At 30.5% G+C, this 23,815-nt stretch overlaps 1 protein-coding gene across 1 annotated transcript; it reads right to left on the minus strand.

The window, feature by feature from the left end:
- Window positions 1–1,537: 1,537 nt before the first annotated feature.
- Window positions 1,538–3,292, minus strand: LOC120199148 (autophagy-related protein 3-like). The gene is made up of 7 exons (XM_039200335.1): window positions 3,130–3,292; window positions 2,660–2,745; window positions 2,509–2,560; window positions 2,336–2,401; window positions 2,060–2,187; window positions 1,680–1,782; window positions 1,538–1,551 (listed from the first exon to the last, which is right to left on the minus strand). The coding sequence occupies exons 1-6, from the start codon at window positions 3,283–3,285 to the stop codon at window positions 1,686–1,688; spliced, it is 585 nt and encodes a 194-aa protein (XP_039056266.1). The 5' UTR covers window positions 3,286–3,292; the 3' UTR covers window positions 1,538–1,551; window positions 1,680–1,685.
- Window positions 3,293–23,815: the final 20,523 nt, after the last annotated feature.

Raw genomic sequence — 23,815 nt, forward strand, 5'->3', positions numbered from 1 at the left:
TGCAGTCCCTCACATTTTGATGTGTAAATCGTTTTGATCACTTGTTATGAATTTACCCTTGAATTTCGAATTTATTCAATTTTTTCCCTGTTTAAAGTTCTTATATTTTGCGAATTGACCCCCTTACATTTTTGTTTTTCTTTTGCAGCTCGTTTTTAGCATCAATTTGGTATGTAAATTTTAATTCGTTCCTATTTGATCCTTTAATATTTTTTATTTTTATTTTATTTTTTATTTTTTTGGAATAAAAATTATTATTGTTTTTTTCCTAAATGTTTTTTTAGAAATTAACATTTTTTATTTTAACATTTTTTCTTTTTATTTCTCTTGTAATATTAGTTCACTTTATTATTACCTTTTTTAATTTTTTATTTTATTTTTTATTTTTTTTTTATTTTTATTTCTTAATTTAACCTTTTAAAATTCTTTCTTTTGTTTAGAATTTATTTATTTTATTTTACGATCTAACATTTTATTTGCTGACCCTTTTTTAGAGAAATTTCAATCAATCAAAGGTAATCAGTTCGAATCAAATGTTTTAAATTTCAATTTAATTTTAATTTTCGCAACTAAGATAAACGACAAATTAAATGGTACCGAAAGGACAGTTCAAAGGTGCTAATCCTTCCTTGACAGTAACCGACTCCCGAATCCGACATATTTTTAGTAAAACGCAGATCAAGTAAGATGGTGTTCGATCAACCAATTTTAAAAAAAAAATTATCAGTGACGGTTCTAACTCATTTATTCAAGTCGAAGCTCAATTCCAGGTCTACCCAAAAGACGGCTACAACAGTACCCTACTGCCTTAGAAGAGTTCCCCGTCCGCGTTAATGCTAACTTGTCTTTCTTTCGATAGTCTGGTACTGCACTCTTGTTATATTCACAAATGCATACACAAGGCACAAATGATTCAAATAGTGACCTTATGGAGAATAGGATTGTAAGTATGAGAGATGACACCGAATTTCATGTTAAGAGGTGAATCTCTAAAATTTTATGTAGAGATCAATTTATAAAATTTAGGGACGAAAATAAATTTTTAATAAAAATACATAGAAAATATACAAAATATATGATAATTTTAAATTTTTAAAGATGACTGTCCCATCTATCCTTCGTGTATAGTATGCAAGGAAAGAAATTTTATCTTTAAAAAATACATTTATTTTTTTATTAAACTGGAGTAATTACAATGTGTGTATAGTATCTATTCTAAAGATTCTAAACCATTTGACAATGAACGCTCAAACACCTTTGCAAACGCTGGTGCTCAAACCCGATACCTCTAAGAACAATAGTATCTCCCTAGGTAGCTTGATTCATGCGAAAAATACATTTTTTAAACTAACTCAGATTCCTCTCATTTTATCTCCTCTTTTCTTTTTAAATTGGAATGATCTATCTTTACGCATGAAAATAAAAATGAACACCCCTCATTTTTCCCCCTCTTTTTTCTTTCATACTAAACACACTCCAAATTAATTTTCTTTCCACTTTTCCACCAAACCAAGCAAAGCCTAAGAGTGGGTCATGAATAATAATTCCTTGCTTGAATAATACACAGAATGTTTCAGGTGGCACAAAAACAGAGAAATGAAAGAGGCTACAAATTTCAAGACCATTAAATTGGATCTAAAGACTAGAGCCACGAATGCCTTGCGTTATAGATGCTTTACCTCTAATTAAGCGCTGGTGCTGCCAATATCAAAGTCCATGGTGTAGTCATATTCGATTGTTGGAATTACAGAGGCTACAAATTTCAAGAACAAGAAAAGATACCTGCAATAATTCAGTTGAAACAGAAATTCATTAGGAAAAAAGTCAAACTACGTAAAAACTCAGAGAATTGCCAAAATATTAATAACTGAATTAGCTGCAGTAATCCAATCCAAAAGTACATGCATACTGCATTTTTAAAAGCGAAGGAGAAAATTATGATGACTTTATCTGTAAAGGAAAATTGTGCCAAATAGTTCACCCTGCATACATGTTCTCTTAAAGATGAAAGGGTAGATTCAAAGCAGTTTAGTCGTAAACGAGGAGCCAAAAGTCTTACTTATCAACTTCAGGTTCTACTCCACGTGACATAAGTACATCGATGATCTTTTTCATTACAGCCCCATGTGTGCATGGATGCACAGATGCATGCTTCCCAGGTAAGTGAGGATGGCCCCCAATAATAACCTGCATCCAGGTAAATCAGCAAAGATTAGACATTTTCAAAATTCATTTAGGAGCAAGCAGATAAAATAATGAGATGAGAAAACTGAAATCCAACCTCGTGCTGTTAAAAATGAATGGGAGATAATCTCAATTAGTGATTATGACATACCGTTTTGTGTGCGTGATCCTGACTAACATCCTCTAGCACAAGCTCAGGTTGTAAAAGCATCCTCGACTAGGATCAAATTCAGACGGGGAAAATGATTTGTAGCCATATTGATAAGTTTGATATTTGAACCAACAAATATAGATCAGTAAAAATAGGGATTATCCAACACCTGCCTCATCATATCCAGTAAGCCACACACTAGGAGTCTGATAGTATTTATCATACCTACAAATGATAATGTTTGGCAAGTTTGAGACTTCAAAAGAAAATGCATATTCTGTAAACAAATCCTAAGCAAGTTTGTAGGAACCCAAATTATCTTACGTGATGCTGACATCATAGGTTCGGGTCCATAAAATATTGTCATCATCAGGTTCTTGAGCAACAAGATATGTTGGTTGTAAAGTTGCCTGCATTGATCAGACATTCATCATATCAGAACACAAACATTTGAACCTCTAAGGGGGGATTGGGAAGAAGAAATTAGAATCCTATCCATAAGGAAAGGTTTGTTAGCATAAAACTATATTGTGCATCTTATTACAACATAATCATTCCTTTCCTTCCTTTCCTATCCTTTCCTTTCTGCCTCTCTTTTTCACCTACCCACCCTCACCCATATTAACAAAGATATGTAATATTAAGATAGTACAGGATGTCGGTTGATAAGCTTAAAACTCTGTTAAAAGGCTAATCTGCATCAATCGTTTACAAAATGGAAAGGGGAAAAATAAAAACCAGTTGCCCAACTAGTTTTTGAATCTCAGAAATCAAATGAATTTCCTAACACTTACCGCATCAGTCTCAACAAGATTGTCAGCTTCTTCAAAATCAGCCACGTCGGGTATATCTTCTTCATCCTCCCCACCCCCAAAATACGATGGTATTGATCTTACAGTTTGATTCTGCCTGATTTCTAGATTCTCCATTGAAGGAAGGTTTTCCTCCATATCACTTCTATTTGTCAGGAAGACAAGTTGTGTAAAGTCCGAATTTCAATCTTAGAATTCAAACTAGTACAATCTCAAGGAACAAGATTATACCTTCGGGTTTCCCATGTGTTGCCAACCAACCATCGTTGTCTTCATTATCCAGAAGGACCTCCCCTCCCGCAGCCTCATATTCTTCTTCTACCGACGCAGCTCTCCTTAGGTGTTCAAATAACCGAATTAATTCGGTTAATCGATAGAATCGAATTAGTTCAGTTAATTTGGTTCGATTATCGAATTAGTTCGATCGATTAACGGTTAAGAAAAGTTTTAGAATTCGGTTAACGGTTAATTCGATTCGAATTCGGTTAATTAACCGAATTAACCGAAATTAAATTTTAAATATTAAATATATTATATATAACATATGGGCTTAGCCCAAACCATTTAAAACACAATTAATAATTTAAGATCCAATATCTTTTAAATCTAAATCAATATTAATTAATTAAAAAAATTATATAAAATTTATTTTATAATTATATTATTTAAATTAATTGTAAACTATTTTTTTAATTAAAAAATATTAAATATATATATATAACATATGGGCTAAGTCCAAACCATTTAAAATCAATTAATAATTTAAGATCCAATAACTTTTAAATCTAAATCAATATTAATTAATTAAAAAATTTATCTGAAATTTTTATTTTATAATTATATATTATTTAAATTAATTATAAATTTTTTTGAATTAAAAAATAATAATTTTTATATACAAATTAGAAAATTTAAAAAAAAATTGGTTAATTCGAGAATTAACCGAAATTTATTCGGTTCGGTCAATATGTTCGGAAAAAAGTTCGTTTCGATTAATGGCTAAAGAAAAAAAAAAGTTCGATTAATTTAGTTATGGTTAATTCAATTCGGTTCGTTTTAACTGAATGAACAGTCCTAGCCCCTCCTTAGGCAAGGAACTAACAACGAAATGATCAAATAGTATTACTAGCACTAATCATGATATACAATTCAAAGGGAGAAAAATTGTTAATATTTTTATTAATAAATAGGTTGCGATCTATAATGTTAATATTTTTATTAATAAAATACGTTATACCCAACAATGTTATGGTTCACTAAGAAAGCATGTTGCAATCTGGAATCTTAATATTTTTAATAATAAAATTGTAATACCCCTAAACTTAAATCAGGAATTGGAAGCATTACCGAAACCGAAAACAATAGCAAGATCGTTGAACTTTGAATCAAACATACGCAGTAGATAATACAATTGAAGAGTTATTTTTTTTAATACAAGATTAACAAATCTTAATCAATTTACTATCAATTAATTCGATTAAGACATGAATCCCAATTTAGTTAAGGTAGTTTCATTAATTCCAATTTATAATTCATTATGTCGATTACTAATAGCAAGCCAATGCATATCCAGGAATTTATGAACTTGACATACTACATCATCATTTCATAACTATCTTATATATTTACATTACAAAAGAAACCCTTAATGGATTATACACAATGGCATACTAATAAGTTAGATACATTCAAAAAAAAACCATTATCGATGCATACCCTAGGGTCCATTAACTCCATAGACTATACTATTTCATTAGGTTCTTAGGTACATTGCATATACAACCCAATTACCCACCATATGCATGAAATTTGAATCATTATATTCAAAACTAAGCCACCAACTAGAAGTATAAGGATAACGAAACAAGCCATACTTGAATTTCTCCCTTGGAATGATTAGCTAAGGAGGTGGAGCTTTGAATACTCTAGAACATGTGGTTTGGGAAAAAAATGAACAAGAGTGATAAGTACTTATAGTATTTAGTGAGGCAACATTTAAGTTCATTGAATCTTTACCATATTATGTGTAACACCCCAACCCGTATCCGATCCGGATCCGAGTCCGATGTGTCACATTGACTTTTCAAACATTTTTCCTTTACAAAATGACTAAATTAAATTCACAATTTCAGAAAATGATTACTTTTTCCTTCATTTAAAATCAATTGGTTTTACAAACATATCAGAGCTTATACAATTTATATATTTAAACTACATGTCAACTACACTCTATATAACAAAATACATATACTTAATTAAAATTCTGATATGATCTGTGGAAAGGAGAATCTGACATGTCTTGCTACTCTTAGCTTCTCTTTTTGCATCCCATAACCTACGTGTGAAAGACTCACACGCTAAGTCGATGACTTAGTGAGGCATAAATAGATTAACTATAACATATCGTTACTCATTCCTACTATGCACACTTCATGCAATCATCATAAACTATGGAATGCATTATGCATCAAAACATAACTACATACATATACATATCGTTTCATTATCCTTATTATAATTCTTATCATTATCATTGATACCCTTTACTCACCATGCATACACCTCATATAACACATATATAACTACATCAATTAACAAACATATCATCATGAAATTTCTGTAACACACTTTATATTATCAAACATACATATCACATATAGGGTATTTGTTATTATCTCTTTATTAACCCATGTACATTATTGAGAACAGGAGGTACGTGAGTACATTGAGGTTGTGCACAAATGTTGTCACCACAGCTCAAATAAATTCCCACTAGGGGCACTGAAAATTTGTCCCAAATGACCACTATGTCCCGAAGAACCACTCCTTAAGAACCATATACATAATACAATGGACCAAAAAAGTGTACCGAAGTACGGCATATATGTTCCATAGAATTACATATATGTCCAGAAGGACCACGTAGAACCCTCGACTCTTGGCATGCCACTATACCTCTAGCTCTCATATTATATAACATGGGCATTATCATTTATATCATTTCACATATGCACATAAACACATAGTTCACTTTCACATATCACGTAGCTTCTTTTCACGTATTTCATGTCACTTTTTATATAATTCACATATACCACATAGCTTATATCTTTTAATCATTTCCTCACATCACTTCTTATCACATAACTCATTCAACTATATATATAAACACATCATTTATTATCTAATAGTTCATGTCACATTTTCATATAATCCCACATTTCATCACATATACACATGTACCCATTTCATTTATATTAACTTAATCTATTTACCTAGTTCAGTTCCACATAGCATCTAGAATCTTCTCATATAACTTATCTTACACATTCATATAATCATTTATGTTTATGCTTCCTAACTTATATATTGTTTTTATAGTATCCTATAGTCAATGTTATTTACCTTATTTCATTTCTTAGTTAATCATATAATTCTATTATAATAGTTCATATAAATTAACATACAATACAATCAGATATTTGCCTAGCTCATATTTATATTGTTTATATCACATTTTCATAGACTTACCTAGACCATAACATATATACCTTTACTTATAGACCTCATGTCATTTCTTATATATCACATATAAGGTTCAAATATAGTTTCATAACACATATCATATACATTCACACCATATAACATATAATGTCAACTAAGCATATTCACATAATACAAACATAAACATGTATCTTCTTATGCAATCATATATTAAAATATTGTAAACAGACTTGTCACCAGTCTAATTTCCATATGGTAGTATGCATATTCTAATACTATGCACTCACATGGCCTTACTAGTCAATATCGATCCCTTATCTCTTCTCGATGACTATTACTTGTAAACTTGTCCGGACGTTACTCTCGATCAATATCTACACAATCATGTATTGATACATATCAACATTCCAATTGAAATACTCTAATCTTCATTTCTTAAACTAAAAGAAAGATATATTTCCATTTTCCCTTTGAAGTGTATCGGTACACACTATAGGGTATCGGTACATCCCTTCACTAGTGTATCGGTACACTGCCTATGTATCGGTACACAAATTACAATAGAAATTTTTTATTTCAAGGGGGTATTGATACACTGCCTATATATCGATACCCTTTGAATATCTTCTTGAATTTTTACTCTTGAGGTATCGGTACCTGTTGAATGGGTACCGATACCCCTTTCCCAGAAAATCATTTTTAAGCCCAAAAATTCACCCAAACTTACCTAATTCTTCTTATATAACCTCCTTTTAACCCTATAAACTTAACTACACTTATTCTAGCCAACTTATATCACTATAACTTACCTTAATATCCAATACTCTATCTTAAATTTGAAAACCAATATTCTTACCAATTTATTAACATGTTATAAATTTATTTCTCACACTTTGAATTTCTTATTTTGACTGATGACAAGTCAAATTTAACTTTCAAATTCAATTACTAACTCTTTTCCAAGATTTCACTTTGAAACCTCTTATTTTCAATCTCTCATAACTTGTTAATCTTTGAGTTTTAAACCATTTAAAATTTCCCTTAAGCTTTCTTATCACTCTAAGGATCAAAACCAACTTAAAAATAAAAGGAAATCTTAACTTGAGACTAACTCACCTTATTCATGGTGCCACGGGAAGAAGAAGAAAGCTTCACCCATCTCTAGACTTTTCTTTTCCTTTTTCCCTCTTAATCCCCATGTTTTATATAGCCTACAAATAAAAGATAAAAATCTTTCTGTCAAATGACCATTTTACCCTTCTAACTTTCAATCTTTACTAATCAATCATCCCCACATAAATTTTCAATTAAGTCCTTGAACTTTTAATCTTTTCTGAAATTGAGCACAAGTTTCCAAAATTTACATTTTAGTCATTAGCCCTATATTTGGGATGTTACATTATGCTTTCCACAATCAACTAATATATTAATTTCATGCAATTACTATATACTCTAATAGTATAGCATTCGATTTGAATAGTCTACTTGGTTTAGCTACGATTTCGAACATGGAGAGAGTACACAATCATACACATTTAATTTAACGATCAATTAAATCAACCAATTAAATATTTCAATATTTCATCAATTCGATCAATGCATAATCCACCATATAAACAACACACCATCTATATGACATCTCGAATTAAGCAATTCAATCTATATAGCAATTCTATTCGAACAATTCATGTAAAAGAGCACTCTTATGCTTCAATCTTATTAATTAAGTATAACCTTGGTTTCTAGTTCAGTCTAGATAAGCTCTTCTCCAACCAACTGTCACCATACATTTTAATTGCACCATAGTACTGGTCAACCCTCCTACTGTCGCCAAAGACCACATAATGTATCATCCATCTATCACCAATAAGCATTGTAGTGCTTGACCGTAATCCCCCATATACAATTGAGCTCTGGACTCTAAGACATGCCCTTATATCTTGGACTAACTATTAACCAAGGACAATGAATCTTATTTATCAGAAATCATTATTTACTTTTACATAACATAGCATCATGGATTATTCCATATCAAGATTATTCTTTAAATTCCAAATTGATCATGGCAACAAGTAATAATTTGTTCATTCAAGATTTCAATTCAACTGAATTCAACATTGGAATCATATATTAATTCACAATCCAATTCAATTCAATCATGCCAATATACAATAGTTCACCATTCGATCCAATTCAACCATGACAGTATGCAATACCATTCGATCCAATTCAACCATGATAATATGCAATAGTTCACTATTTGATCCAATTCAACCATGACAATATGCAATATTTCACCATTTGATCCAATTCAACCATGACAATATGCAATAATTCAATATTCGATCCAATTCAACCATGACAATATGCAATAGTTCACCATTTAACTTGATTTGATCATGATATCATAGAATAATTCATCACTCAACTTGATTTGATCATGGCAGCATGCATTAAATTTCAATCAATTCAATTAGATTATGTGAACATGTGTTAATTCACAACTAATTCAAATTAAATCAAGACAACAAGCAATAACCAATTTACCAATTATCTTTCATATAGCACTCAATAACTTATAACATTTAATTAATCTTTCTTACCCTTATAACTTAAATTTATCATTAGCATACTGATTTCATAAGCAATTGAATCTAGAAATAAATGTAGAGGGTGGTTGGGACCTAATTGCCAACCATAGTATGGTTACACTCACTATACTCCAAGTTAGCCTTGAATTACTATCCCTTTTTGCTTATCTTTGGTGAATCATCCCTTAGTTCCTCTAGCCACTTCCTCAATTCCTTTATCTAGCAATTGATACACATCATAGAGAAGTTATTAGAATCAATATAATAGAAATTCAAGCTAAATTAATCTATTTAACACTAAACAGATTTTGTCTTGGTAGATTGGACACCTTATAGTAATCTGATCATAACTTTTTAATTTACGCATTGGATTTTCGATTTCTTTATACCCTTAGAATGATAAATCAATTTTATTTCCAAAAATGTATACCTCGTATTTTAATTCATTATATACAATTATAGTTTTGCATTTAAAGTCAAGTATCATTTCCAATGACCATTCTGCCACCTTTGCAATTTGATGCACTTTGGTGACTAATTCACCTAGGACCCTCACTGATTTGTTTTAGCTTTTTCTACCATTGTTTATTTTGTCTTTTCTGAGTATTTTCATATCAATTTTATCCCTTAATAATCTAATTAAGTACTCCAATTCAACAGATTTTTCCAAAATAGTCATTAATTGATCTATAGCAACAATTGTGACTAGTTTCACTCTAAGGCCAATTTATTAAATTTTTTACAACATTTGCTCTTGTTTAAAGCTTAAATATTCAATAAATTTAAATTTCCAAAAAAATTATCCTACATATATTTTCCCAATTTAGTACAAAACCTTTCGAATTTTATTAATTTGGTCACATGCATGCACAATTAATTCGGTCATCACCCTCTTGGTGATAACCCATTGTTTACCCAACTTAACAAGGTTTTTGATCACTTAATTTTAACTCAACATAACAACTAAAATCTCTAGTATTCTACAAGCCCACACTTTAAATTTATTCACTAATCAAGCTTATCAATTTCTCAAGAATTAACTCAATTAAATCTTTAACATTTCAAATGGACTGAATAGGAAAACTTACTTGTTAGGCTATGTAATTTCCCTAGTAAATTCAAGCTTGAACTAAGCTTGCATGGCCAATCTTTCTCTTGGTATGTTCTCCATCTTCTTCTTTTTTCTTATTTCTCTCTAGATTTTCTTTCTTGGGCCAGTCACCAAATGAGATAGGAAGATGATATTTTTCATCCTTAATGGAGATGGAAATGCCCAATTTAGCATCTCTTAATAGTTAAGAAATAAACTATCCAAGGGTAAATATAGGAATTTGAAGTAGTAGCATGCAATAATAATATTTGCATTTTAATTCAACTTGATCACTATAATTTTGTTACTACTATTATTTTTTGTAATTCGGTCCTTGTTTAATTCAATTAATCCAAGTTTTAGTTCAACTCAATAATTATCCTAACAATTCAATTAGGACCTCTTTCAATGTAATTAATTATATTTTCAATTCAACTTAATTCTTTTACTTAAGTAATTTAATTTATCCTATGCAAGTCACTTAATTTAAAACTCAATTCAATTAAATTCATCTTCATTTTAGGCAAAAAATAGTTTAATTCTCTTAGACTAGGATTTCAGAGTGTTAAAAAATGTGTTGCGCCTAAAATATTATCAGAGTTTAAGCTGATAGATCTTTGGATTTTCCAACGATAAAAAAAATAAGTTAAAAACTGAAAATGTTGTGAATACATAAGAAATACGGTTGCGCCTAAAAATGTCATGGTTCACAAAAAAATAGATTGTAATCTGGAATGTTAATATTTTTATTAATAAAATAGGTTGCGCCTAAGAACATCATGGTTCACTAAGAATTAGGTAGCGATCTGTAATGTAATGTAAATATTTTTTTAGTAAAATAAGTTGGGCCTAAGAATATCTTAGTTCATTAAGAAATATATTGCGATCTGAAATGTTAATATTTTTATTAAGAAAATGGGTTGTGCCCAAGAATGTCATGATTCACTAAGAAATAGGTTACGATCTAGAATGTTAATATTTTTTTTAATAAAATGAGTTGCGCACAAGAATGTTAACCTTAACATTCCAAATCAACTATTATAATTTGTTAACCTTAACATTATATGAGGTCAACTATTATAATTTGTTAACCTTAACATTAAACTCATCTCTAAACCCTGAAACAATTTGAGCAAGTAACCATAAAACGATTTCAATCCGAAAGTTAAACACGAATAACAAAACTCAAAGTGATTTGAAATTATTTATTTATTCGAATACACATCGATTCCAACTTTATATGATTTGATATTAAAATTGTTTAAATTCAAATTATCTAAATTCAAAATAATTCACTTAAAATGACAAAAATAAAATAAAATCAAGATCGACTTAACCTAAATAAATAAATATAAACCTGAAAATGATCTAAACTAAAAAATGATCTAAAAGTAACTTGAAACAATCCAAATATGAAGTAGTTTAAAATTATAATAAATCAAGCAAATAACTTAAAACTTTTAAAATTCGAATCAATATGACCTAACTAGACCCAACTTATCTCATTTAATAAGTCTAATTACAAGAAATGTTGGTGATTGAAACACTAGAATATCACATAACAATGTATATGATTAGTATATGCTCTTTGTTTTACATAAAAGAAATGTTGACAGAGTTGCTTTGAGTATTAATAATACTCATGATTAGAATATCGATACTTAAAAAGAAATATCAATATTTATTCTCACCAATCAATACTTTTTAATGATTTAAATATTAATATTTGAAATAATAAATTGATATTAAAATATAAAAAGTGTTGGAATAATATTTTAGGAGAGTGAAGCAAGCCTTGTATGCACTCACGTAAAGCTTTAAAAAAACTATACATACTTTCGAATTTAAAAAATGAAAAATGATATTTTAACTTTCTCATATAAAAGTATCGATACTTTTGAATTTAAAAAATAAAAAAATGATATTTTAACTTTCGAATTTAAAAATATTGATACTTTTAAAAAAGTATCGATACTTTGCAATCTTCTCATTTGTCATTTTTTTAAATTCGAAAAAAGTATCTATACTTTTGCATTTAAAGAAAAAAATAGAAAATAATATTTTAACTTTTAAATTTAAAAGTATCGATAATTTTATAAAAGCATCGATACTTTTGAAAAAGTATCAATATTGTAACATTTACCGTAACTTGCAAAATAAAATTTGGTATGACTTACTGGGCCAAATAATTTTGACGCTTGGAGTATTGGCCCAAAAAACAGCCTCTAATCCAAACCACCCAAATTGATTTTTGCGTGTATAATATTCATTAACAAACTAGTTAAGTAAAATCAAGTTAATTAGCTTTATCAATAATTTTTAAAATAAATAGTTAAGAGCTTTCAGTTGTTGTCTTCTCTTTTCTTTAAATTATAAATTTAATATCAATTAAGAGAAATTCTCCGTCATCCTGTATCTAAGTAAAAAATGGTTAAAAAAGTTAATTGATTTTGCATGGTAATTTATGGATATTTCAACAAATGATCTAAAGATCCTCTTAATTCTTGGTTATGATCGAGTTACTGCTATCATGGGTGGATTCACATGTACATAATGACCTTCCAATTAGTTCTTCGTCTTCCGAATTGATAATAAATATTTGGGTAAATTATTTATTTGGTTACCCACCTATTAATAGTTTCTGTTTTGGTCACCCAACTATTATTTTTAAAATCATACCTTAAGTTATATTTTGATTTTATTTGTCACCTGTCGTTAAACAATTAACGGTGATAATGATATGATATTTTTTATTTTTTAATGTAGATGTGTCATTACTTATAGTTACACGTTAGACTCAGAATTACTATTATTTTTAACGATGGACGACAAAAAAAAAAACTACAACGTAACATTAAGTACTTATAGACTGAATTTAGTAGCAGAAAACAAATAAGGTTGGATTTAAGCGACATTCATAAATTGTATTAGGAACTGCTATAACAATGTCATAACAATCGGAATTAAAAGTTGAAACAATGCAAATCACACCTAAAATCATGTATCATAACTTAGTATATTTTTGCTTTTCCTCTTTTTGGAATATGATGTTTTCCAAGATAGTTGATGATTCGTCTTCAACTCTCGACTCGTCAAAATCTTTTTTTTCAGAGAAAATATGAAACCTTTTGATTCAATAGATTCTAAGGGAACTCATCTTTCACAATATTTTTATTTCATCTACAACTTTTTTATCATCTTTAATTTTATCCAGATTTTCTGGTAACAATATTTGTTATCAATACTTAGATATGAATATTGATACTTGTGCTAATGTTTCGATACCTATAAAGCATATTGATACTTATATTTAATTATGATTTTATGAAATTTCAAAATTCAAAATTCAAATCAATATTGATGCATTAGATTAGTGTCCATGTCAAATCTCGGATATAGATACTCTTCAGATGGTATCAATACGTAAGTGTTAAAATATCCAAAAATGTTGGTTATTCCCTTCATGTTTTAGTAATTGCATATGCACCCCTAAAAAAATTTAAATTGCTTGCAGTTGGGCCAAAACGCTATGATTGTGAATTGTATTCATTTGGCGCGATCTATGACCAGTAATTGTTTGTTTGAATTTGATTATTTGTTGTTATTTCAATATATTAACAATACAATACAGTTTTTCGGATGTTATTGACAAGGTAAATCTGACTTCGTTCGGAAATGTTTCTCCAAACGAGCTTTTCAAACACAAAAGCACCGTTTTTTAACTTTTTGGTTTGAGTCAATAATCATTTTTCAAACTTGAATTTTCGGTTGAAAATAAGGTGTTTGGGATTGCGTTAGCGTTTCAAATAAATTTTTAGACCAAAAACACTTCCATAGACATTCTCAAACGGCCCATAAACTAATCAAATATCAATTTCATTTTAGTGTATCGATACCCCATCCTTTGGTATCGATACCCAAGGAACAATAACGATACTCTATGAATAGAGTATCGATACTACCTAACCAAAAACCCCTTGTTTTGGTTGTTTGGAGAACAATATCGATATTTTTCATCCATAATCGATACTCAAATATAGAAATGCTCTAGTTTACACGAAAATGCGAAATTCGACTCATACCTTAAGTCCTTCTAAGACCCTTAAATGTTATTTAAAGCTTATGTAAGTTAAAATGGATCATAATAGGTCATTTCTCAAGTTTCATAACATCAAAAACATCATAAGTTATGTTTCACCATAAATGTACTTACATGCATCATGAAATCCTACAAGCCAACCTAACACAAATAATGACTTACAAGTAGTATAGATAAGTTAGAAGTGTGTTACCTTAGTCATATATTGTTGGAAACCACCCAAGGTTTAACCAAGTACTCTCTTTTTCTTGACTTTGCTCTTGGAGCTTTCTCTCACTTCTTTCATTAGATAAGAATCAAGAAAATAAGTTACTAACTTATTGAAGGCTTGAAAGGAAGCTAGGGAGGCTTCACACAACTAAAAATTACCAAAATTGAGTTAGATTACTTAAGGATTCTAAAACCCTCATGAACCCCCACTTAGGGTCACCATGGATAATTAAGAGAAAAATAAGCTTGAATAGGAGCTCTAGAGATGTTGATTAAGGCAAGACTAGTTGTAAGGGGTTCACTCAAAAATTTGGAGTTGATTTTTTTATACCCATTCACCTGTGACTAAGATTTTTACTATTTGTGTGTTATTTTCCTTAGCTTCCATTCATAACCTGTTAGTGCATAAGATGGATGTTAAGACAACTTTTTTGAATTGTGATCTAGATAAAGAGATCTATATAGAGCAACCTCAAGGATATACGGTTCCTTTAAGATTAGTAGACTCATAAAGTCCTTGTATGGTCTTAAACAAGCTCTGAAACAGTGGTACGAAAAAATTCATAAAATCATTTTTAGTTATGATTTTATAGTCAATGGTGTTTATGCATGTGTGTACACTATGTTTGATTTATACTGTGTTATTATTAGTCTATATATTGATGACTTATTGATTTTTAGTGAACACATCGAAGCCATTAAGAAAACCAAGAAATTTTAGTTTACCCAAATTTTTATCTACCAGATTTGAAATGACCAATTTAGGAGAGGTAGATGTAATATTAGGGGTAAAAACTAAATCTGACAAGGGTTTTTCTTTAAATCAATCTCACTATATAGAAAAAGTATTAAAGAAATTTGATAGCTTTGATGTAAACCCCGTGAGAACCCCTTATGATTCTAACATATTTTTAAAAAAGAAGAAAGGGAATTGTGTATCTCAAACTGAGTATGCCAAGATTATTAGAAGTCTTATTTTCATAATGAACTACACTCAGACAGATATTGCTTATGTTGTCGGTAGACTAAATAGATATACTCATAACCCAAGTAACGAACATTGGAATGCTTTTAAGCACTTATTGAAGTATCTTAAAGGTACCATGACTTGAGTCTGCATTTTTTGGGTTATCTGATAGTCTTTGAGGGATAGTGTGATGCCAATTGGGTAACTGTTAATGATGATGTCAGTTCTACTAGTGGCTATGTCTTCACTTTGGGAGGAGCATCAATTTTGTGGAAGTCTGCTAAATATAAGTCTATTGCTCGCTCCACCATGGAATCAAAGTTTATAGCACTTGATTTAGCCAGACAAGAAGCTGGATGGCTTAGGAAACTACTCGTAGAGATTCCTTTGTAGGGGAGGAGTACGCCTCCCATTTCCTTACTATGTGACTCATAAGGAGCAATATGTCTTGCTCAAAATCAAGATTATAATGGTAAGAAAAGGCATATTCGGATAAGACATTAATGTGTGAGACATTTAATACTTAATGGTGTACTCTCTACGAAGTATGTGAAATCGAAAAGGAACCTAGTTGATCCACTAACCAAAGGGTTATGTAGAAAAATGGTTCTTGACACGTAGAGGGGGGATGGGTCTTAAGCCCATTGACTTAATATAGTACACTTTTTCCTATCCCTATGGCGTATTATGTATAATTGAGGCTGAGTCTTCGAACTCTTAATGGATTTATAGCCTATGTTTTTTGGGTGGTAATAGTGAGAAGAACTTGATGAATCCACCAACATGAAAGGATGAGCTTGTGCTCTTAATGAGTTCATAGCCCATGACTTGGGTGGTCCTTGTGAGACAGACTTGATGAATTCATCGAATATTAATTATGAGGTTGAGCTTACTAAATGCTCTTAATGATTTCATATCCCTGATTTGGGTGGTCTATATTGAGTTAGACTTGATGAAATCACATTCCTAAATGTGAATGATTAGCCACCTTCTATGGAAAATGTTAGGGCCTTTTTTCTAGAGCACTTACCAGCATCTCGAGGAATATTGGCTATAATGTTGATCTATCGCGGAACTCAGTTGAAGAAGAAATTAATTGTGCTATGAATTTTTACTCTTACCTTAACAAGTTCAAGATTCGTTCACTTGTAAAACAGAAGAATTGTTCGTTTAACTATGTATTAGTTCCAGATAAGTCACTAATACTTAAGCGAATAATTTCGCATTGCTCTTTTCTTAATTTCAATCCTTTTTCGGACAAACAATACTTATTTGTATTTGTGGGATTGTAAATAATGCAAATAAATTAAAATAAGATTTTGCTTTTCAAAGTTGATGCACTCTGTTGAGAAACAAGCGTTATATTGCCGAGATTTTGGTGAGAAGTTTTCATCCCAATTTTCCATATTTACCCCAATATGAAGCCTATATAAAGAAGGCTTGTTTCCCATTCCAGCTTACTCAATCAAAAAACCATATTTCTTCTCTTGTCTTTTGTTTTGAAGCTTTTAAGCTTTCAATTTTCTTTTACTATTTCTTTTAAGTTTTGGTAGTTTGATTGAAATCGCCTATCTTTCAAAACCTTTATTCTTTGTTTACTATTCGACCTTCAAGAAAAAAAGTAATCAATTGAGCTCCAACTTCCTATTTCGAGTGTACGAAAGTATTGTGTTAACCTTGGGTGTAACACACCAATTTGTGGGGTTAAATTTTTTAATTGAATGTGGGGTTTAATGTATTAATCAAATTTGTATTTATCTTCAACCACCCTATCCCAGTATGCACCTCAACCTCCACCCACTATATTTTGTAGTATTTATTTCAATAATTGTAGGAAAATAAAGAATCACAAGTGGCTAAGAGTTGTCTCGAACCGTGCTTTCCTTCTTAACATGGGCCACCAAAACTCACCTGCCTCCACCCCTCTTATAATTCTGCACTCTGATGGTGCGCATGAAGATAATCTATGTATCACCCAGTTCCCGCGACTTGCTTCGTTCCTCCACCACCGCTTCCGGATCCACCATGTTGGTTCACCCCGGTAAATCATCCCTCTCTTGCATCCTGACACGACGTCGTGCAGTGGCCCATATGGCTTCGACAATTCTTATTTGTCTTAGTTTTGGTCGAACTCCTTGTTTTCTGAAGTCCGGGGGAAGATCAAACGGATGACGCTTATTGTTTAGATCGAGATGTTCCTTCCTTGTTGCCGTTGGATTCGGATGTACAGATGGTAGGAGTATTTTCCGGTTGATCTCATGGATGGTACCACGTATCATGCTTGTTCTTCGGGCAATATCAAAGTCGGTAGAACATCCGTCCGAGCTTCCCAAGTGGAACTACGATGGATGAAATACCATGGAAATCAGAGCTGCAACTGCAAATAAAAGCATCATCCTCTTCTTCATTAGCGGCTGCTCCTAATGTTCGCCTCAACTCTCTTGAATCTGCCATTTCCAAGCAATATAGTGATGCGTGAAAAGAGAAAGAAATAGTTGACAGTTGCGTGAGAAATAAAACTTGAAATTTAGTTGAATTTGTAATAAATCACGTGGGTGGTAGATAATGAAAAGGAAGATGGGCAAACCACAATTTTAGTCATCCATTTTTGGTAAGTTCTGAACTTGTCCTCTAGTTATGATGAAGTTTTGATCATGCTATGAAAATTTAAGTTAATTCAATTTAGTCCCTAATTTTAGTAATTAGATATTATATTGGCTCCACAAGTTTTTAGATTTACTAATTGGGTCCTAAAATTATTATTATTTAGATTCTAATAAATTATTTTTATGGCGAGGAAATTATTTGGAATCGAGTTCGTATATTTGATGGTCCGGGTACGTGAAAGAAAAATTGAATGCTCGAAATCAATTATAATGAGTTCAAATTTGAGGGGAAAAAATGAGGCTCTGGCAGCGTATTTGAATATAAAAAAATCATATTTTGGATTCTCTTCAACGTCCTGGGTTCGAATCCGAAGTTCGTTTTTTCAAATTCGTACCCGGTAAGTCGTTTTTCCATATTTTACCTTCGGATTCAAGTTAGCTTCTCAATTAAGTTCAGCTTTTGACGTACATTTGGTTTCTTTGTATCCGAAGGATTATTGGAAGTTGATTTCAAGATCGAGGGCATTCGAATATATTTTAAATGATCGATCAGTATGGCATAGAAATCGAGGTAATACTTTACTACCTCTTTATGCTTTATGGAACATGTGAATATTGATAAATGCATGAATAAGATAATTTTGGTCTCATTTGTGTAGTTAATTAATTTCTACACTCGATCCGAATACAATAGAGATTTGGTAATTGATTATGGTTCAGATGACTTTTATAAGAAATTGAGAAATTACTAGAATTAAATTTCAAGTTATGTGTTTGGTAATAAAGAAATCAATCTGGATTTGTAACTTATATTTTATATCATCAAAGGTTACATGTTAAAGGTACTTGGATGAGAAATTATGAGAATATTTTGATTAGGTAAAATTAAGAAATTACCCTTATATTGGAAAATGACAAGAATTGTCCCTGGAAGTGGATTAATAAATCTGAAAAGACATATTGATCTGATAAATATATTGATGTGCATAAGAAATGTTAGTTTTACTTGAAAATTATAGATAATCGGTTTTTAACCCCAAGAGGGTTTATGCAAGATACTAAAAGTCTGTTAAGGGATCATTTCAAGATCATAGATTGTTTGAGGAAACAACTAACCATAGGATCTCTAAATTATAAGTATGCTTGTTAAGAGTTAATACCGAAATCATCGGGTTAAGAAATTACGAAAATTCCCTTGAATGGTAAAAATAGCTCGAGTTAACTCTGAATGAAAAAATACTTTGAGGATTTGTACTTAACTCAATGAATTAAGGATTTAATTGTTAAGATCCTGTCTTTGTACAGAAAATTTCTAATAACCTGTTGGTAACTTCTGCGAAGACAATTGACCAGAAAATCTCCGAGTTAAGAATAAATTATCGAGGGTGCTCTTTTTTCAGAATTATTTGAAAGGTCTGGAATAAATAATAAGTTGGAATTAAATAATAAGACAGAATGGAATGAAAGGATTGAAATACACCGAATCTTTAAAATAACCAGAATACCCCTGTAATGAAAAAGACTCAAGAATATTATCAAGCTCAGGAATGATTGGATATCCTCGAGCTCTGAAAAGAATGAAATGAAACTGAGCACCAGAATGACCAAAATACCTTTATTACCTAAAATTAGTAGAAGTGTTGGATTAATTAAGGAATCCAAATAAACATGGATGTAGTACTACTCTAAAATGTTATGGATCACATATTAAGCCGAGCAATCAATGCTAGAGTATATGTCAGTACTTAAAATGTATAGATGTTACTTGAATGCGTGTTCGTCTTCTCAAGTGTGGTTCGATGATAATTTTGAAAGTACTCAGTTCAACTCTAGGTCGCATTCGATAATAAGAAATGGATATTTGTTAGACAAATCAACCACGAAGACCAAATTAAATTAAACGGAAGTACAATATGTATCTGAAATTCAGAAATGTTTGGATTATCGGGAAAGCTCTGAAGTAACCGGGATAGACTTGACTGAGAAACGAAATGAGTAACCTCAATGACTGAGGATTAAATAGGTGATTGGATGAGTTTGGGAACACTGTTGAACTTACATGATGAATTATCCTTTTGGGTCATAAAACATGAATCAAGTACGTATGTATTTCCTGATATCGTTGAAATATGGAAATGAAATAAAGACTATTGGAAGATCTATTCAGCGATGATTACGATGATTTATGGACAAGAATTATTGGTATTAAAGAGTAAATACTCTGAAAAAGGCAATAAATTGACGGGTCGACATGCATTAGTTCTTAGTGATTGTTCAATAAACTGATCGATTAACATGGATTGTAAATGTCTTAAACTTTGTTTCTCCTTTATTAGCTCAAATCACTATGGGCATTCTGGAACACTTTCCTGATGCACCTGAAAATATGGTGGGATTCGAAAGTATCAACCTTAAATGTCTGGCTAGATCGGTTAGCAATTGATTCTCCTCAATAGAACCTTGTTCCTGAAATTCGATCAAATTGCTCGAGTTTCATGTTGTCCTTATTGATAACGATAAATGCCTCTGAAAAATATACGTGGATACTCTAGTGTGTTCCAAATGAATTACATTACGGTTTTATATGTTTTGAAATGAGTTTAGTACAAGTATTGATTTACTGGTTTATGAACCATGGCAACATGGTAAGTGATTTGTGATTATGGTTTTATCGAAAATATAAATTGTTTCTGATTTATGGAATCACGGAAACTATTGGTTTATGAATTATGGTTTTATGTTTCACTGGTTATACTCGAACTGTTTTACTGGGATATTATATGGGTAGACTGGAGGTACAGCTCTGATCAAGCTGGAAACTTCTTATGGACCTAAAGGATCTTTGGGTAGGCTTTCATTCCCAAGATACTCCCTTGGGTTAATCATTTGACTACTTAAGGTGTACAGGTGGAAATTTGGTATACGATTTATTTCATGATAACGGATATGACATATTACTGGATCACGATCCAGGTATTACGATTTACAGATAAAACTGATTTCTACTGGATTTTTATATGGATAGGAATCTGGAGTATGGAGGCACAGTCCTGATCCGGATTGTTTGGGACCACTGGTGCTTGCTGGTGTGGAGACATGACCATCCCTGTAGCTGCTGACATGGAGGGAGGGGACCACTGATCATGGCTTGTGCATGTATGGAAACTGCTCACGAGAAACTGTTGGGTAGACTAGAAAGGTCGGCGGCAGCAAAGATGGTTTGGGTTTCATTTGGTTAATGATGTCGGGTTAATTGGTATAGGCTCGGTTGATTTTTAGCATTGATCTTGGGCTTAATTTGGTAAAAACGAACTAAGTTAAATGGATTTGAAATGTAAATAATGGAGTTTGGACAATTGGATGTTTTATATTGGATTTGATTTAATTTTATATTCTGGTATTTGGGTGTTAACAAAAAGGTTAAAAATATTTGAGCTTATTCTTACATCAATGATCACCCAACCTTAATAACCCAATTAAGCAAAGGCAAGCCACCAATACTATCGATGCCACCTGAATCGATGCACGAACACCTTAAAATTGATCTTCAGTCATCTTTGACTCGATTTGAGTTGTATGTGTAAAATTAGGGTATTACAATTTTACATTTTGAGGTAATTAACATGCAAATATCCAACATCTATATTTTTTTGTAATTTGGTACTTCAACTTTCTTTCATTTTAGTCATTTCTTTGAAGCTTCTATAATTTCAATTTTGCTCATTTCAATCTTTTCAATTAAACCATTGAATATTATAAAATTTACCTTTCTAAAACAAATCTCAATTTATTATTTAAGCAAGTGAAACTCATATTTGAATACATTTAACTCATTTTTGGACTTCAAATTATCGGATTGAGATAAATTTTGGGTATCTGAATTTGAGATGTTACATATGGTTTTTGTTATGTATTGGGTGTCACAAATAGAATGTGTAAATATGAATGCCTACAATTATAATTATCCCAATAAAAATGTGTCATGTCATCATTGTTGTTGATTTAATGTTGGGTGATTTGATTGTTAAACTTATATAACGTTAATGCCTTAATTGTCTAGATTTTCATTTAGTGACCAAAATAGAAACATGTCATAATTTAGCAATTAAATCAATAATTTATCCCAAAAAAAAACCCAAAGTTTCACTCTATCAAGTAAAACTTTTGGCCTTGAAAACTTATTGCACGGGATAGTAGAAGGCTAACATTTTTATTTACTTGTTTGTGGAAATGCTTGCATACATAGAAAAATCGATTGTCCCTTGTTAGAAAGAGTTGATTGAAGCTGAATCTGAAGCTTAAGCTTAAGCATGCGCGGTTGTAAGTCGTTAGTAACATCTGAAAATGAATGATTAGTTGAAATCGGAGGGATCCTCTTGTAGATGAGAATCAAGGCTTGCATGGGATTCAGAAAGGAGCCAACATTCCATGTGGTGCCATACATATTTCAGATTTTACGAGATTTGGTAGGAGGATCGACTTTGGGTATAACATCACATTAAATGCATTTGGATGCTAACTTCCAAACCATGTACTAATACACACTCAAAAGCAATCTACAACTTAATTGATTTTATATGGGATGGATTGAGAGGGTTGATGGAGATGATTGTCTCTCGAAAATTTTAAATTCTCGTACAGGGTATCTGTTTCACATAAAACATTTTTAGAAAATATTTTTCTCATTTTTCAGTTATTCGTTAGCAGAAAACAAGTACGTCAATATAATTAATTTCGGTGGTCAATGAAATTTATTTTGTATTTTCTGGAAAATGAATTACAATATGATTTTCCGTAAGTCATTTTTTTAACTTTTAACCACAAGCATAAATACTCAAAATAATATTATTTTACTTATTTAATATTAATGTAATAATTTTATTTTAATAGTATAATAATAATATTCTTAATTTAATAAGTAATTAATAATATTTTTCAATAATATAATATAATATAATTATTTTGATAAATAATTAATTTACCCAATTTATTTCAATAGAATATACTAGTTTTAATACTTTATTTATAAAAGTATAGAAATAATATTTTAATAATACTATTGACATAAATAATATTAAATAAATTATTATAGTATTTTAAGAAATATATTATTATTTTAATATATATTTTATAATAAATCATATTATTTTGTATTCAGTATTTATAATAAATAATTTCTAAAAATCTTCGTAATTACGGAAAAATAGTTTACACAATATCATCCTAACATCGTAAAATGATTTTCAGAAATTATTTTCTAAAAAATATAATTCATTTTAATGAAAATATTTTTCCAAAATTATTTTTTAGTGAAACAAACAAACCCATAATTTAGATTTTTTTTTATATTTTCTATTGATAACATGTTTTCATCCCTTAAAATGTTATTAATTTATCTCTCTAAAGATTCATAAATTCACCCTTAACATAAAATTTTCCGTTCATACCTAATTTTACCTTATGTGTATATATGTCTAAAGGCCAAGTTCCCAACTAGAGATGAAAAATTATAAATTTTCTATTTTCTATTTTCTATTGATAACTTGTTTTCATCCTCAAAAATTTTATAAATTTATCTCTCTAAAAATTTATAAATTCACC

This window comes from Hibiscus syriacus, unplaced genomic scaffold, assembly GCF_006381635.1.
Source record: "Hibiscus syriacus cultivar Baekdansim isolate YM2019G1 unplaced genomic scaffold, ASM638163v2 tig00005377_pilon, whole genome shotgun sequence".
Classification (NCBI taxonomy): domain Eukaryota; kingdom Viridiplantae; phylum Streptophyta; class Magnoliopsida; order Malvales; family Malvaceae; genus Hibiscus; species Hibiscus syriacus.

What these genes read in the sequence shown, in the direction of transcription:
- LOC120199148 (XM_039200335.1), bottom strand. Translation starts at nt 3,285, where the DNA reads ATGGAGGAAAACCTTCCTTCAATGGAGAATCTAGAAATCAGGCAGAAT. An exon ending in ACCTATGATGTCAGCATCAC is followed by an intron (nt 2,561 to 2,659) that starts GTAAGATAATTT and finishes TATCATTTGTAG; the next exon opens with GTATGATAAATACTATCAGA. An exon ending in GGCTTACTGGATATGATGAG is followed by an intron (nt 2,402 to 2,508) that starts GCAGGTGTTGGA and finishes ATTTGATCCTAG; the next exon opens with TCGAGGATGCTTTTACAACC.